This window comes from Mytilinidion resinicola (genome assembly GCF_010093595.1).
Source record: "Mytilinidion resinicola strain CBS 304.34 unplaced genomic scaffold BDZ99scaffold_4, whole genome shotgun sequence".
Taxonomy (NCBI): Eukaryota; Fungi; Ascomycota; class Dothideomycetes; order Mytilinidiales; family Mytilinidiaceae; genus Mytilinidion; species Mytilinidion resinicola.
Window position 1 is genome coordinate 788,386 of NW_022985440.1, and position 13,881 is coordinate 802,266.

The following is a 13,881-nucleotide window of genomic DNA, read 5'->3' on the forward strand; positions in this document are numbered from 1 at the left end:
TTTACCATCGAAAGCAGCGCCAGAAGTTCTGGCTCTGCAAGTACTGCCACATACACAGAATACCTAGCGGCGAGTTCAACGTTGAGAAGGCTACTTTGTCAGCTATGGCTCACCTAGGGCGGCAACAGCGTGGCCACAGGGTTGATAAAGATGGCCAGATCAACTTCTCTACTCCAAACCAGACGTCAGTGTTGGCGACAATGCAGTTCCAGGGCATTAATGTTCCACAGGACGTGGCCAACAAGCTGGCGGACAGCTTCAATCGGGCGAAGTTTCTACGCGCTGTTTAACACTGGGTTGCTGATGATAATCAGGCTTTACGCGTTATTGAGAAGCCTGCCTTCCGCAGCATAATTGCTGCTGCTAGACCTATTGCTAAATTAAGCCTATGGAAGACCTATTATACACTCCGAGAATCTATTATAGCTAAGTATAATTCCTATATACCCGCTGTAATTAAACACCTCCAGCAGGCAACTAGCCTTATCTATATATTATTTAATAATTAGACTTTAGTTAGCAATAAGTATGCGCTTACTAGAATATATATATATTATCTAAATAAGAATAGCCGGCTAGAGGACTACTTATTAGGCCTGCCTGTTCTTCTAGGCCAGCACTTAGGCAAGAATATTACAGAGATAGTTAGCTTAATATTATAATTATTTAAAATTAATACTAAGCGCCTTAGCTACTTTATACTTAATAATACTATAAACAATAATACTGCTTTAATAGCAATAGCTAATAAGTTTAAGTTTAGCATCTCCTAGTATTAGTTATACTGTACCTGCTATATTCTTAACTTAGCTGCCTAAGCAATTATATAGGGTAAAAATAAAAAGGTATTTAAAAGTATAGATATAAATATATAGGTAAAATTACATCTCTAATTTTATTACTATTCTATATTACGCTAACAGTAATATAGAAAAAAGAACTGCTAATAGTAGAGTAGAGGAAAGCCGGGCCTATTAGGGTGCTATTTAATATTATATTATCTATTAGCGCCTCTTTATAAGCCCGAGAGCTATTTATTAAGCTGCAGGCAGAAAACTTAAAGCACTATAATAAATTTTATAAACTAAAGAAGCTTATTAAGCCTATTAGAACTTAGTAAAACTTTTACTATAATTGCTTTAAGCGCGCCTATAAGCTCTAAGGCCCTTTTAACGCGTATATATATATAAAGCTTAAGGAATATAATATTAAAGTAGTATTTTAGTATAAGGATATAAAAAAGGAGAAACCGCGGTGCTTTATTAAGGAGTAAGGGCTAAATACAGGTAATTAGGTAATAATTATAGAGTATAAGCAGCTGCTTAAGCTATTTAAAAATACAATAATATAGCTATAGGGCAGAGGTTTAGCTAGTAGCTATAGAGCTATTTAGGAAGTTCTTATTATATTTAAATAGCTACTTTTAGCTTTTAAAAAGCAGAAGAAGAGGCTTAAGGCTATTAACTATAAGAATTTAAATACACCTAAAAATTACTTAGTTATTAATATTAACGCTGCCTATAAAAAGCTTGCGGATTACTATAGGAAAATAGAAGACACCTTTATCTATTTTACAGCTATAATACTTTATCTAGCATATAAACATGCGCTTAAGGGGCTATAGAAGGTGCTAAAGGATTATAATATAAAGCGCGATGGGCTATATCTATATAAGAACTGGCTTTTAAATAGCTATAGCTCCTTCCGGCTGCTGTGGCAGGCATATAAGGATAAGGTGGCTGCAAAGGCTGCTGGCGCAGTATCTCCTACCTTGTCTCCTAATATAAGGCCTGCAAAACGCCGTTGAACAAGCCCTATAAACGACCGAGCAGACTTCCTTAGGAACTCTATAGAGGAGGGCAAGCAGGAGATGGAGGAAACTGTTAACGACGAGTACAAGAGGTGGAAGCGCGAGCTAACTCTGAAACAGGACAACCCACTAGCGAAGGACCCTATTTAGTACTAGGTTATCACAAGAGATCGCTATTCTATTCTAGGCCAGCTAGCCCTTGATATCTACTCCATCCCAGCCTCCTCAGCTAATTGTGAGAGAATTTTCAGCGAACTTGGCGATCTCCTGGGCGTACGACGCCTTAATATAAAGCCTGAGTTACTTAGTGCTCTGCAATCTATACGCTCCTGGCGTCGAATTGGCATCAAACCTCCTAAGTAGTAATCAACTTATCAATCAATCTATCAATCAAACCAATCAATTCAACTTGGGGGTCAAAAAGTATCAATCTCATCAACTCAACTTGAGCATCTCAGAAATTAATCAAATCAAATCAAATCAATCACAGCCTGTTCAACGAAGCAATCAATCAACTTGGAGACGTCAAAGTTGATTGATTGATTGATCCCCACTCTGCTTCCTCGGTGTGGAGTGCCAAAGAAGAAGACTCCTGTAGTTGACATAAAAATCTTCTGAATTTTTGCATCCGGATCAGTTTGAGAGCGCCGCAACACCTCTTTTACTAAGATCCCGCCGAGCGAATGGGCCATAAAGACTAGCTCCCGGTCTGCTACCTTCCTTCTCTTTTCCTCCAATTCATATAAGAGATTTCTCGCGTGGGAGAAGATGTTGCCTTGGTGTGCCGCCTGATAGCCTTGGGTAATCTTTGTATTGTAGCCAAATGTCATGATCCTTGCCTTAGGGACGTCGTCCTTGAGCAGGTCTCTTGGCCAGAAGACATCTATTCCTTGGCCCCCTCTATCTCTTGCATCATTTTCCTGGTCAACACCCACTCCTAATGTTCCTGGCTCTAGATTTTTGCGTTTCGGGAATTTGGAAAAGATGCTGAAGGTTCGCAACTTTGTGCTTTTAGCAGCTTTTGAGGGAGATAGACCCCGACTCTGCGGACTTTGAGCTGGCTTTGACTTATACGTCCAAGTGTCTTGTGGGTGTCCTTGGAGGCCGTGGACAAAGATGATGCTAGCTTAAGTCAGTTCAAACTATCACTGTTAAGTGAGGGTACTTAGTGAAATGTACTCAAGTACCGCGTCCTGAGGGTTACTTAGGATAGTGAGCCCGACGTCCGCCACGGGAGTTAGAGCTTCCACGGCAGTCGCCATTGAGCACAAGCGGCATGTGCCTTGATGCAGAAGCTGATAGCTTTAGACAAAACGGCGTTGCTGCTGAATGCCTTCCGAAATACGTCAGCCTAGTCGTTTCATCCTGCCTTGCTGCATGTGGAATTCCACGAGAGTGGTAGGTGCTTACGTAGGAGTCGCTTTCACCTGTTTTCTGCCTCTTTTGTTAACGTAGGAGGTCTCCTTAAGATTGCGGAGTAAGTAGGAAGTATGGAGGCTAGTCCGTGTTGCCAGCGACTTCAGCTGGAGGACGCTTTGCTTGGCGCGCCTGCATTGCTGTGCCACTTTGGCCGACGAATTAGAGTCGACCATAAGCCGCCGCCTATCCCTCTACAATGATTGGAGGATCTTATAATGGCATTGAGGCTCGATGCACCAGTGTATCTGCTCATCTACGGCACGTTCCTGCAAGTGCAATAACCCAGCACGTTGGCTTGGAGATGGGTGAGCACGAGGGAAGCGGGCTCGCCAAGACCAGCCACGCCTCTTGGGGGTGGATAACTGGTGATCGTCCGGTGGCGGTGCAATTTCCGGTACTACATGTGGCAAGGTTTCGAGATTCGCAATGCTCCTGTAACGTTAGGTCTCCTTATAGGCAGGTGAACACATTGATCATGCTAGCAGGGAGGACGGCCGACCCACACTGACTCTGACCTTGTCAGCTCAAGCTGTGGTAGAGAAGTACCTTCTTGTACCATGGCAAATCAAGTGCTTGGGCTAATGATGCCTGACATAAGGTGGGTACCAAGGCCCCGATCAGCCACACTCAGCCACAAGCTTGGCTTACTGGATGACATAGGTAAATTACATTGAAATGATTATATAAGACGGGCGGAGTCATTTTGTACTAGCCAGAACCGGTAAGTGCTTCGATTAGAAGTACCGACCAGGGTGGCGACCTTGCATGAATTTGCGTGCGACAGCAGCTATAAGGCTAATGCTGATTTCTTAATATGGTAGTGAGGTTCTAAAGTTCGAATAAGGCCCTTTTATGAGCATCAGGAGTGATGGGAGCTTGATAGTGGTGCTGTGGCGACGGAACTTGGTTATGCCATGAAAGAAGGCTATCCGCAAATCAGGCACAAAGGCGACAATGTGAACGTAATTTTTCCGTGGGAGAGGTTCCAAGGGCTATAGGATGGCTACAGCACACAACTTATGTAGAATTATGGGATATATCGATGTGTGCAAAAGAGCTTAAGTTGTTTGAAGTCAATGTACCCCTCATATGTTGCGGCACGGTGGGTGTTGCGCCACCCAGGGACGGACGTTACTACTTTCATCTTCGTTTTTCAGATAGCCTTCCAAATCAAAGCCGACACACGATGTAAGATTACTACATGCAAGATCTAGGCTGATTGTTCGAGATGCTCATAAATACGCCTGAATGCCCAAACTGAACTGGGGCCACCCTTAAGGAGGTTCTAACGTCTTTCAAGACAAGACTCCGTTTTTGCAAATGCTCGCAAAAGAAAAGAAATTTGAAATCTACGCAATCTCGTACTTGCGCCTGAACATGCCATCGACGTCAGTGAGGTAGTATGTACCAGGGAACAGGGTATCAGTGGCGCCCTTTGGCTTGTAGTCTTTCTGAAGGTGGGCCTTCGCGCGGAGGTTGCACATCTGTAGATGTTAGTTAGTCACGTGAGTTTTGGGAACAATAGTAAGAATTTCAAAGGAAAGGAGAGCTTACCTCATCGTACACTTCAGGAGCGACGACACGTCGTGAGTCCAGGCGGTTCTGGATGTCAAGCGCCTTTGAGATTTCCTCTGTAGATCCATTGACCTTGAATGAAAACAATGAGCTGGCAAGACCGCTGCCGTAGCTGAACATGCCAATGCGCTTGCCCTGGATGGCCTCGCTGCTAATATTGGCGATCAAGCTGCACAAGCTGCCGTAGACGCTACCACAGTACATGTTGCCGCACTGGGTGGGGACTTGGATGCCGGGCTGGACGCGGGCGGCGAACTTCTTCTTTGCGAGACCCATGAAGACCTTCTCCACGGCCTTGTCAGTCACCGAGGCAGCGTAATCGAGAGCAGAAATCTCCTTGGGAACCTCGGCGAAGATGGGGTCGGAGGGGTTGGCGAGGTAGTCGTTGTACAATAGACGAGCGTACGACTTGGTCACGAGCTTGCAGTTTGGCGCATGGAAGCACATGTAGTCGAAACGATCCAGAGGAGTACCGTCTGCTGTGTTACCATTCGCATGGCCGCTGGCCTGGCCCTTGACAACTGCTTCACGGGCATTGTACGCCTTGTAGCAAGCGTCAACCGCCTCGGTGTAACAGCGGATGGAGAATTGACCATCGACGATGGGGTACTCGCTGGTAAAATCGGGCTTGTAGAAGTCGTAGGCGTGCGTGATGTAGCTGCCACGGATGCCTGCATCCATCACAATGGGGGCGTCTGGGCCAACGAGCATGGCCACACAGCCAGCACCGCCAGTCGGGCGGGCATTGCCCTTCTTGTACAGAGCAATGTCGCCAGTAATGACAATTGCGTTCCGGCCGTCCCAAGCAGACGACTCAAGCCAGTTCACAGTGTTGAAGAGCGCGTTGGTGCCGCCGTAGCAGGCATTCACGGTATCAACACCCTCGACGTTGAAGTTTCCAGACTCCTCGAAAAGCTGCATCAACACCGACTTGACGGATTTCGACTTGTCAAGCAGCGTCTCGGTGCCGACCTCGAGGCGGCCAATGGTCTTCAGGTCGATGTTGTACTTCTTTATGAGGGAGGACAGGGCAGTGAGGGCTAGAGAGTAGATGTCTATGCGGAAGAGGCCCGTTAGCACGCATTCACCCCACTGCGGCCCTGACTCGCAGCGAACACTGGGTAGGAGCTCTCACCTTCCCGGTCGTCGCAGAAGCTCATCTTAGTCTGCCCCAGGCCAATGGTGTACTTGCCGGTGCTAACGCCATCGAACTTCTCGAGCTCGGCTTGGTCGACGCACTGCAAATAGGGTTAGAGTCGTCGTCGCCAGAGGGGCGCAGCGCTCGTACTCGCGCGCATGGGGAGCGGCAGGGGACGGCACACGTACCTGGCTGGGGAAGTAGAGCTCGAGGGCCTTGATGCCGATGTTGGAGGGTCGCGCGGCCATGATTGAAGCGTGTGGAGGCAGAAATTGGGTGCGAGGCGGGTGTGGAGGAGGAGAGGCGCTGCTTCACCGCTGGTTTTGTAGGGAGAACAATAGCGTGATGGACAATGGGGTAAGTTGGGTCTGGGCGGCGGCGATCAGACAGAAATTTGGCGAGACGGGACAATAGATTGGGAGAGGACTGGGAGAGAATTGGGGGCTGGAAGGGAGGTCGCTGGGTGTGTGTGAGGCTTTCGCGGAGGCCGCAGGCTGCTCTTATAGTGTGCGAGTCGGTGGTGGGCAGCTATCTCGTGCAGACCTCAACAAATCGACACGCCGTGGTGGGATTGACGCTCGAGCCGTACGCTCGAGCCGTGCGCTATCGTCGAAAACCCAACGCCTGCAGGGCCCCTTCAAGCCCCGTTCCCCGCAACGGGCAAGCGCCAGGAACGATTGGTGAATGCAACCGACATCGCCCACGGCACTGCCCTGCATCATGCGCAATGGATGCGACTTGCACTGCATGTCACACTCGGTGGAGTCGCACTCGTGGCCTTTTCTCACAGGGACTCCTTCGGGAATGAGCCAAGGCTGCTGGCCGCAAGAGAAACACCAGCAACCTATCTTCTCGAGCCATGTCGTCATGCTGCACACCAATCAGGAGCTGACGGACCTGCAGTCTGCTCCATGCAGGCGGGAAGGGATCAGACGCCAGGACGTCCCGCTGGCCGTTCTCGCACCCACTCACCCCGCTTATTAAGACGCCTAGAGCCCGGCGGACTTTTGAGGCACTAGTTTGCTTCACGGCTGGTGGTATCTCTGCACTTTTCTGGTGTGAAAAGAAGCAGTCACGTTTAGTCTGTCTCTTGAGCGGGATATTCGGTGGCGGATGTAAGCCTATTCCTTGGAGTTTGATCAAGCTGAAACAGATTCTCCGCCTGCCCAAAGCTGAGGTTCTGCTTATGACATTTTTGTTGACTGTCGTCTGATATCAGGACTGCTCATTATAAGATCTCGGGCCCTCGTAGTTTCAGAACTATTCAATCAATCCTTCATCATGCACATCATCACACAATCACTGCCAGTCCTTCAATGCAGAACATTAGTGCACGTACATTTATTCACCACTACAACAACGTTTCAGAGTATTCCCAGAGAGAGATCAGTTCATATGACGCTGTCCTTTCTGACAAACGTCTAGCTAGCACAAAACCTCGAACAATGATATGGAAAATGATTTGGAAGCTAACTTGATATCGCCTGCAGAAGTCTACGTATTTTCTGGAACTCTAAGATTATACGAAACATGCAATACGCCTGGGGAAAGGTAGGTATGTCTTTCGACGCATGCCACTTCCAACCAGCACAGTACTAGGACATAAGTTTGCGCACTCGCTTTCGCCACAAGCTTTAATCCCCTTTCTGAGTTCAGAAAAAAATGCTAAATCGCTCCCAACAACGGTGTTTGCGCTATCTAAACTTTTACATCCTATCTTAGTTCCGACAATGCGCCGAATCACCTCAGACAGTGACGAGCAAGTGTGCACGGGATCCTGTCCAGGCCCTATACACTGAAGACCACAAGTCGTTCGTTTGAATGAGTGTAGTTGTTCTGATTGCGACTATAAGTTCGTCCTACACCAAAAACCTCGCTCAAGAGAATGTAGCAAGTTCACCACTTGGCATCCACCTTGTGTTTGAGACGATCATTCCAGGAACTCGTTTCTGGCGTAGAAAACTTGTACCTGACCAATAATACTACATCTGCCGAGTTCATCAGGACGACTAATCTGGCATGCGGACTGCCAACCGGTCCAGTGTTGTTGAAGGACCGGCAACATATCTTGCAGTGTTCAGGGACATCCTCTATCGTCCTCGAGAAGGAAGTCGACATATGGGGATGCTGGAGACTCCAGACGATCATACTCAACGGACGCGGCAAGTTGACGAATTCAAACCATGGAAGACACGCCTCTACTCTATTCTCTGCCGGCCCGCTTGACTCTGATGTTGTTGAATAGGGCGACAATGAAGGACTGTCCTACCTACGTCGTGGTTGGTGGAATCTCGATTCGCGAGCAGACGGCATGAACGTTCTTGTGCCGCCATACGCAAACAACATAGGACGGAAGGCTGAAGACGCATAAGAGAACCGATATACGGTATATCTGGCTATATGTGTCCATGATGAAACGGGCTTGATCAGTCCTCCATCAAAAGCATCTGGCCGAAAGAGGAGTCGGAGCAGACGAGGGAAGGCTTGTAGTGTTCCGTGGCTAAAGCCTGGCTGGGACGCAGATCTGTCAAACATTAATCATTCTCCAGAATGCTTCCGTCTGTCAGACTCGTGGACAGGGAAGGCCACCCGCAGCGGGAAGGTCAGACCCGCAATGAGTAGTGAAGGGTAGAGTGCGAGGCCTACGAAGGTCGGTGGCTGGGACTGGATGGCTGAACCCGCACAGTGTTTCATGGCGTTTCAGCGTGCCAACCACCCACCTGCGTCCCGCCAAATAGTGGCAGGCGAGGCGAGGCAGCAACCAGTCTTGCATCAAGGTTTTTTGTGGCAAGTCGGCCTGCATAATCTCAATGGCCCGCTTTGCGAACGGCGCCCTGCACTGGGCTTAGTTGTATTGGAGTCCCTGCGCAATCACCAGGGCCAAATCAAGGTTATCCGCACCTAGGCACCGGCAAATGGAACCGAGTCAGGGCGGAGAGCAGGAGAGGGCGTGGAGACGAGAGGCCGGGAGACGGGCGAGGGTGGCATTTGACAGTTCGGGGCGACATGTGCACCGGCGCAGGACTTGCAGCAAGCAGAGGCATGAGAGAGCACTGGCTGCGAGTGCCTGATGGTGAGCACGGGCAGGTTGTGGATGAAGTGAAACGGAGCTTGCCGTATCGTTTGGAGAGCGCCAAGGCCAGCCCTCCCTCCCACGCCAATGTGTGAAGCGCCGCCCATAGCACCACGACAAGAACTCCCTCACCACCACCCTCGCTGACCCTCGCACCATAACGAACACCTCAATCGCTTCCGCTCGCTGAACACTTCGATCGCTTCCTTCGCTCCCCCGCCCTCGCGACCCAGCGCCCGCATTGCGCCGATTTGCCTCTAAGGGGGGAACGAGCCCGCTGAGGGCTGCCAGACGCTGCGATGGCCGGCCGCGATCGAGACCAGGACGCAACGCCTCGCCAATCCATCAATCCAAACGTCTTCGACGACGAGTATGCCATCGATGCAGACGACCTCGACTTCGGGATGGGTGTCGCCGATGGCTTCAGACCGGGACACCCGTCTGGTGCGACACGAGACGACCAGGGACTGCAGAGAGCGCCGTCACGTCAATCCAACGCAGACACAACAGAATCTGGCGTGCGCAGGATGCCATCGCGAAACAGCACCGCCAAACCACCTGCAGCTCGAGACTCCTCCGCCATCGCCAATGATGGCGCCACCCCTGCTGTCCCAGCCCGGAACGCCAACATCCACGGTCGAGCAGGCAGTTCACGCGCCAACGCCCTGATGCACCGCTCGTCTGTCAGTTCCGATTCCTCCTTCGCGACAATGGCTCGATCCGAGAGTCCCTATGGCGTAGGCCCGAGCCATCCCTATGCCATGTATCCCCAGAATACCACCGTCGCCCGCTCCTCAAGCGTGACGACATCCTCCACCATACGCCAACCGCACCGTTCCTTCTCGGCCCACCGTCCAACACATCCGTACGGCATGTACACCCAGAACGTAGCAGAAGACCAGGACGAGGAACACATCACGCCAGCGCCAATAATACCGGTCGGGTTTCCAGGGCTAGATACAGGCTACCATAGGCAAATAGGTCCGGACGGTGAAGAGCAGGACATCATCGGTCCGGATGGACATACAGAGCAGCTTCCGCCATACACGAGATATCCAGAGGAAGGCCCCACGAAGCACTCGCTTGCCGCGGAGCCATCCCCGAGTCCAGTAGCGAATGTCCCGCCTCGCTCAGGAACATCCCAGGACGCTCTAGTGTCCCCAATCACTCCGGCAGAGCGGCAACACCGGGCAGAACCTTACGTTCTCCCCTTGTCAGAGTCGCCTGGCTCGTCCCAGAATGCTGAACCCGGGATCACAGAGAAGTCGTGGAAAGGCAGAACTTGGAAGGAAATCAGGAGGAGAAGAGTCCTGTGGGGCAAGATTCCGTTATGGGTACTATTACTTTTCCTGGGTCTTGTTTTAATATTTGCCGTCATTCTTGGTGCTGCAATTGGGTCTTTCCTAGCCCGAGAAAAGATGCAAGCACACCAGCCTGATCCGTAAGTCTCCTTTCGCCCTATTTCAAACCTTACTAACGTCAGCCCAGTGAAAGCGTCGTGACTGTTATCACCACCGCATCCATGTTTGATGCGTCACTCATTCCCACGCCCTCCAATCTTTCGCCTCTTCCCATGGGTACATTTTCTCTACCTATAAGCGTTCCCCAAGAGGCGAGCGGAAACTGCCTCACGGAAGCCAACCAAATCAGTGCCTGGTCATGCATCTTGTCCGGACCCGCTCTACAACTCAGTGTGGCTCCAATTCCTGGCGAGGGCCTGCCTTACGCCGCATTACAAGCCATGGATGACGATGACGACAACATCCAATATGGTGTCCAGCCACCGTCTCTCCAAATGCAGACTCTCAGCCTCGTCACTGATCAAGACTTCCCTAAATTTGGTCCGGCTTTCCATTTCCAGGGGTTGTACAACAAGGTCGTCATCTTGAAGGATGATCAGTTTAGTGCAGAAGCAGCGTTGCGAGCGCGAGATGACGACAAACTTGACTTTCACGATCGTTTCCAGGTCCAGCCAGGAGACCGGCCGTGGGTCTGTTACTTTAATCAAACCTTCATCGAAGGGTATCTCTACGTTACGGACAATTCTACGGCCGCGAGTTTGACACAGTCACTGTCGTCTTCGGCCCGCACTACGACGCCCTCCGCACACACATCATTACCATCCACAGATGCAGAGTCAGTCACTTCAGCCTCAGTCCATCCATCTCCCACAACCACCCCCACATCCTCATGGTCAGAGCCCTGGCCAAGCCAATTCATATCTTATGCGACGTCGATACCCATCCGGCATCGAGATGCCGAGCCCCATCTAGTCCCCTATCCTCGAGTTGTCAAGATAGAGGAGCGCCGCATTCCAGGCTCGCCTCAGCCAGTGTGCCAGAAGATGCAGCTTCTTGACAACAGGTCTCTGGTTCCAGCTGTCAACAGCTCTGGACAATGGATACTTATCCCTCTTCAAGAAACGGACCCGACGATGCAACAATTCAGCCAAGCTGGCGCGAGTGCACCGGGCGCGAGTAGCTCGCCGTCGTCCGGCGTAAAAAAGAGGGATGACCCGTCCGGCGCGTGTCACTGCCAATGGATGTTCCAATGATTAACAAGCCTAGAGCTTTCTGATCCTAGATTCTATCTGTGGATGTTGGTACGTATTACTGCGACAAGGGAACATTATTGGGCTAGCGGTTATCAGCGAATCATTATGGCGGCGTTCAATAAAGGCAAAGGCGTCTGGTGACTATCATTCATACCGAATGCTGCTGTTCTTTCCTTTCTTATGAAATCTATTGAGCATTTTGGTTGCGGATGCGGGAGCAAACGATACGGAAATCGCGGCGTTTGTGATTCTTTTTTTTGTCATTGAAGACCGTCTCCATCGGGGGAGAGATACTGGTCTCGCTGTCACTGCGACTCTTTCCATGTTTTTACTGGAACGCTTGCTGTTGGTCGTCTTGTGTATAATGCTAGCAGCAAGGTGTCTCATTCTTCGCTTTGCTTCTGTGTATTTGTTCTGCGGCGCAAACTACGAAGCGGTCTGGTACAGCGCTGTGGGTCTCGGTTTGCTATAAGTACCTCAGGTCTTTTTCTTCGGATGCGCGGATGGATGGATGGATGGATGGATTGGGGTGGAAATGGAATCCTGGCTGCTAGCTGGATAGGAATGATATCCACTGTATGGGTAATCGCAATCAATAGACGATATTTCTAAACACTTGATGTCCGTGACGCCTTATTGCGAGCGTATGCCGTGGGCTTTGTAGTGCTGCAAGGCCCTCGTTCACCACCCAATGATTGGCTGGAGCATCCGGGCCCAACTGTTCCGGAAGCCTTATCGTACTACAGTATATCAGAACAGCTCATGTACACTTACATACCTAATCAGGATTTACTACATGCAAACAGCCTCTGCATAGGGTCGATAAGAGGATTTAGCACTCCACTACTACGCCATGTTGGTAAATGTTACCGATAAATACCGTTCCCGGCTCGGTTGCGGAGGCCTGCCGACCACAGCACTCGGACGGTCTCTCTCCCTCGGACTATCTGCCTCCCCGCATCTGCGATTGGTAATAGATGCATGTAGATGGCGTTATAGAGGATATAAATGTCTTTGGGGCTGTCGATTGTTGTGTCAGAGCTAATATCAACCCAACAATTTTTTTTTGGTAGAGTAGATTCGTGTAACTGACACCCGTCCTAACCATCCAACTCACTTTCAACTTCTCAACTGTATCTGTCATTCCGTCGAACTCTACCTCATATCCCTCACCCCGTCTCGACTGAACAATATGGCCCCCAAGACCGCCCTCATCCTCGGCGCCGGCAAGAACATCGGCGCAGCCGTCGCAAAGACGCTCAAAGGCGAGGGCTACAGCGTCGCGCTCGTGAGCCGGAAGCCAGACCCCAAGGCCGCAGAGGCAGCGGGGTATACCGCGTTTTCGGCGGATGTGGCGAAGGCGGACAGCGTGAAGGCCGTGTTCAAGGAGGTTGGGGAGAAGCTGGGGACGCCGAGTGTGGTTGTTTTCAATGGTAATTACCGAACCTTCACTTGCTTTCTCGGCTGTTTTAGGAAGAGGATATCAAGGGAGACATGATGGCTATGAGAGGAGGAGATTGGTGTGGTCATGGACGTGAGCTGATGTACTGTATAGCCGCCGCTTTCACCTTCCCAACCGACCCCACAGACCCCTTCAGCGCAGGCGCGGAGGCTTTCGCGGCTGATGTGGCCGTCAATTCGGTTGGTGGCTTCATCGCTCTCCAGGAGGCTGTAGCGGCATTCAAGACGCTGGACGACTCCACGCCCAAGGTGTTCATTGCGACGGGGAATGTGCTACCGTTCAAGCCGAACGTATTCGCCGGCACGCTGGGTGCAGCAAAGGCAGTCCTAGCGCATTTAGTGGAAGTTTCGGTTGAGGCATTTGGGGCGAAGGGGTATAGGTGAATCTTATGTTTTCTTTTTGCTGGGAGTTGGTGTCGCAATCAGCTGCTGACAATGTGGGGAACAGGTTCTACTTCGCTTCGCAGGTTAGTAAGGATGGAAACACGGTTAATTATCCGGAGTTGAGTGGGGAGGCGCATGCGAAGGTCTACGCGGAGTTATTGGCTGAGAAGGAGCAGGGGCCGTGGGAGGTGAGGTTCACGGGGGATACGTTGAGGTGGAAGGAAGATGAGGCTAAAGCTGCTTTGAAGAACTTTTGAAGGGTGAGAGGCTGAAGGAATATCCTTAGAGGAGAGTATCATATGAAAAGGGTAAAGGGGCTATAAGAAACCTCTGAAAAGGGGAACAGAAGTGAGATAATCAACACTGCGAGGCTGAAATGTATAACGAGAAACGAAAATGATGCAACTCTAGCGCGTTTACGCCCTCTGGGCTTTACATCCGGCTCATATTATTGTGTTTTGCTGAAG

General features: G+C 50.4%; 4 protein-coding genes across 4 annotated transcripts; 2 read left to right on the forward strand and 2 right to left on the reverse strand.

The window, feature by feature from the left end:
- Nucleotides 1-2,237: 2,237 nt before the first annotated feature.
- BDZ99DRAFT_567647 (uncharacterized protein) lies at nucleotides 2,238-3,489 on the reverse strand. The gene is made up of 3 exons (XM_033727709.1): nucleotides 3,221-3,489; nucleotides 2,990-3,143; nucleotides 2,238-2,932 (listed from the first exon to the last, which is right to left on the reverse strand). The coding sequence occupies exons 2-3, from the start codon at nucleotides 3,070-3,072 to the stop codon at nucleotides 2,281-2,283; spliced, it is 735 nt and encodes a 244-aa protein (XP_033580901.1). The 5' UTR covers nucleotides 3,073-3,143; nucleotides 3,221-3,489; the 3' UTR covers nucleotides 2,238-2,280.
- A 734-nt stretch (nucleotides 3,490-4,223) lies between these two features.
- On the reverse strand, nucleotides 4,224-6,450 carry BDZ99DRAFT_459690 (hydroxymethylglutaryl-CoA synthase). Its single transcript, XM_033719219.1, has 4 exons — nucleotides 6,131-6,450; nucleotides 5,940-6,042; nucleotides 4,784-5,859; nucleotides 4,224-4,713 (listed from the first exon to the last, which is right to left on the reverse strand). Exons 1-4 carry the CDS (start codon nucleotides 6,188-6,190, stop codon nucleotides 4,579-4,581), a joined length of 1,374 nt encoding a protein of 457 aa, XP_033580902.1. The 5' UTR covers nucleotides 6,191-6,450; the 3' UTR covers nucleotides 4,224-4,578.
- Nucleotides 6,451-9,314: 2,864 nt separating this feature from the next.
- BDZ99DRAFT_516569 (uncharacterized protein) lies at nucleotides 9,315-11,569 on the forward strand (the record flags this gene model as incomplete). The annotated part of the gene is made up of 2 exons (XM_033725080.1): nucleotides 9,315-10,456; nucleotides 10,504-11,569. 2 exons carry the CDS (start codon nucleotides 9,315-9,317, stop codon nucleotides 11,567-11,569), a joined length of 2,208 nt encoding a protein of 735 aa, XP_033580903.1.
- Nucleotides 11,570-12,761: 1,192 nt separating this feature from the next.
- BDZ99DRAFT_436571 (putative short-chain dehydrogenase) lies at nucleotides 12,762-13,802 on the forward strand (the record flags this gene model as incomplete). The annotated part of the gene is made up of 3 exons (XM_033717541.1): nucleotides 12,762-13,002; nucleotides 13,125-13,410; nucleotides 13,479-13,802. The coding sequence occupies 3 exons, from the start codon at nucleotides 12,762-12,764 to the stop codon at nucleotides 13,669-13,671; spliced, it is 720 nt and encodes a 239-aa protein (XP_033580904.1). The 3' UTR covers nucleotides 13,672-13,802.
- Nucleotides 13,803-13,881: the final 79 nt, after the last annotated feature.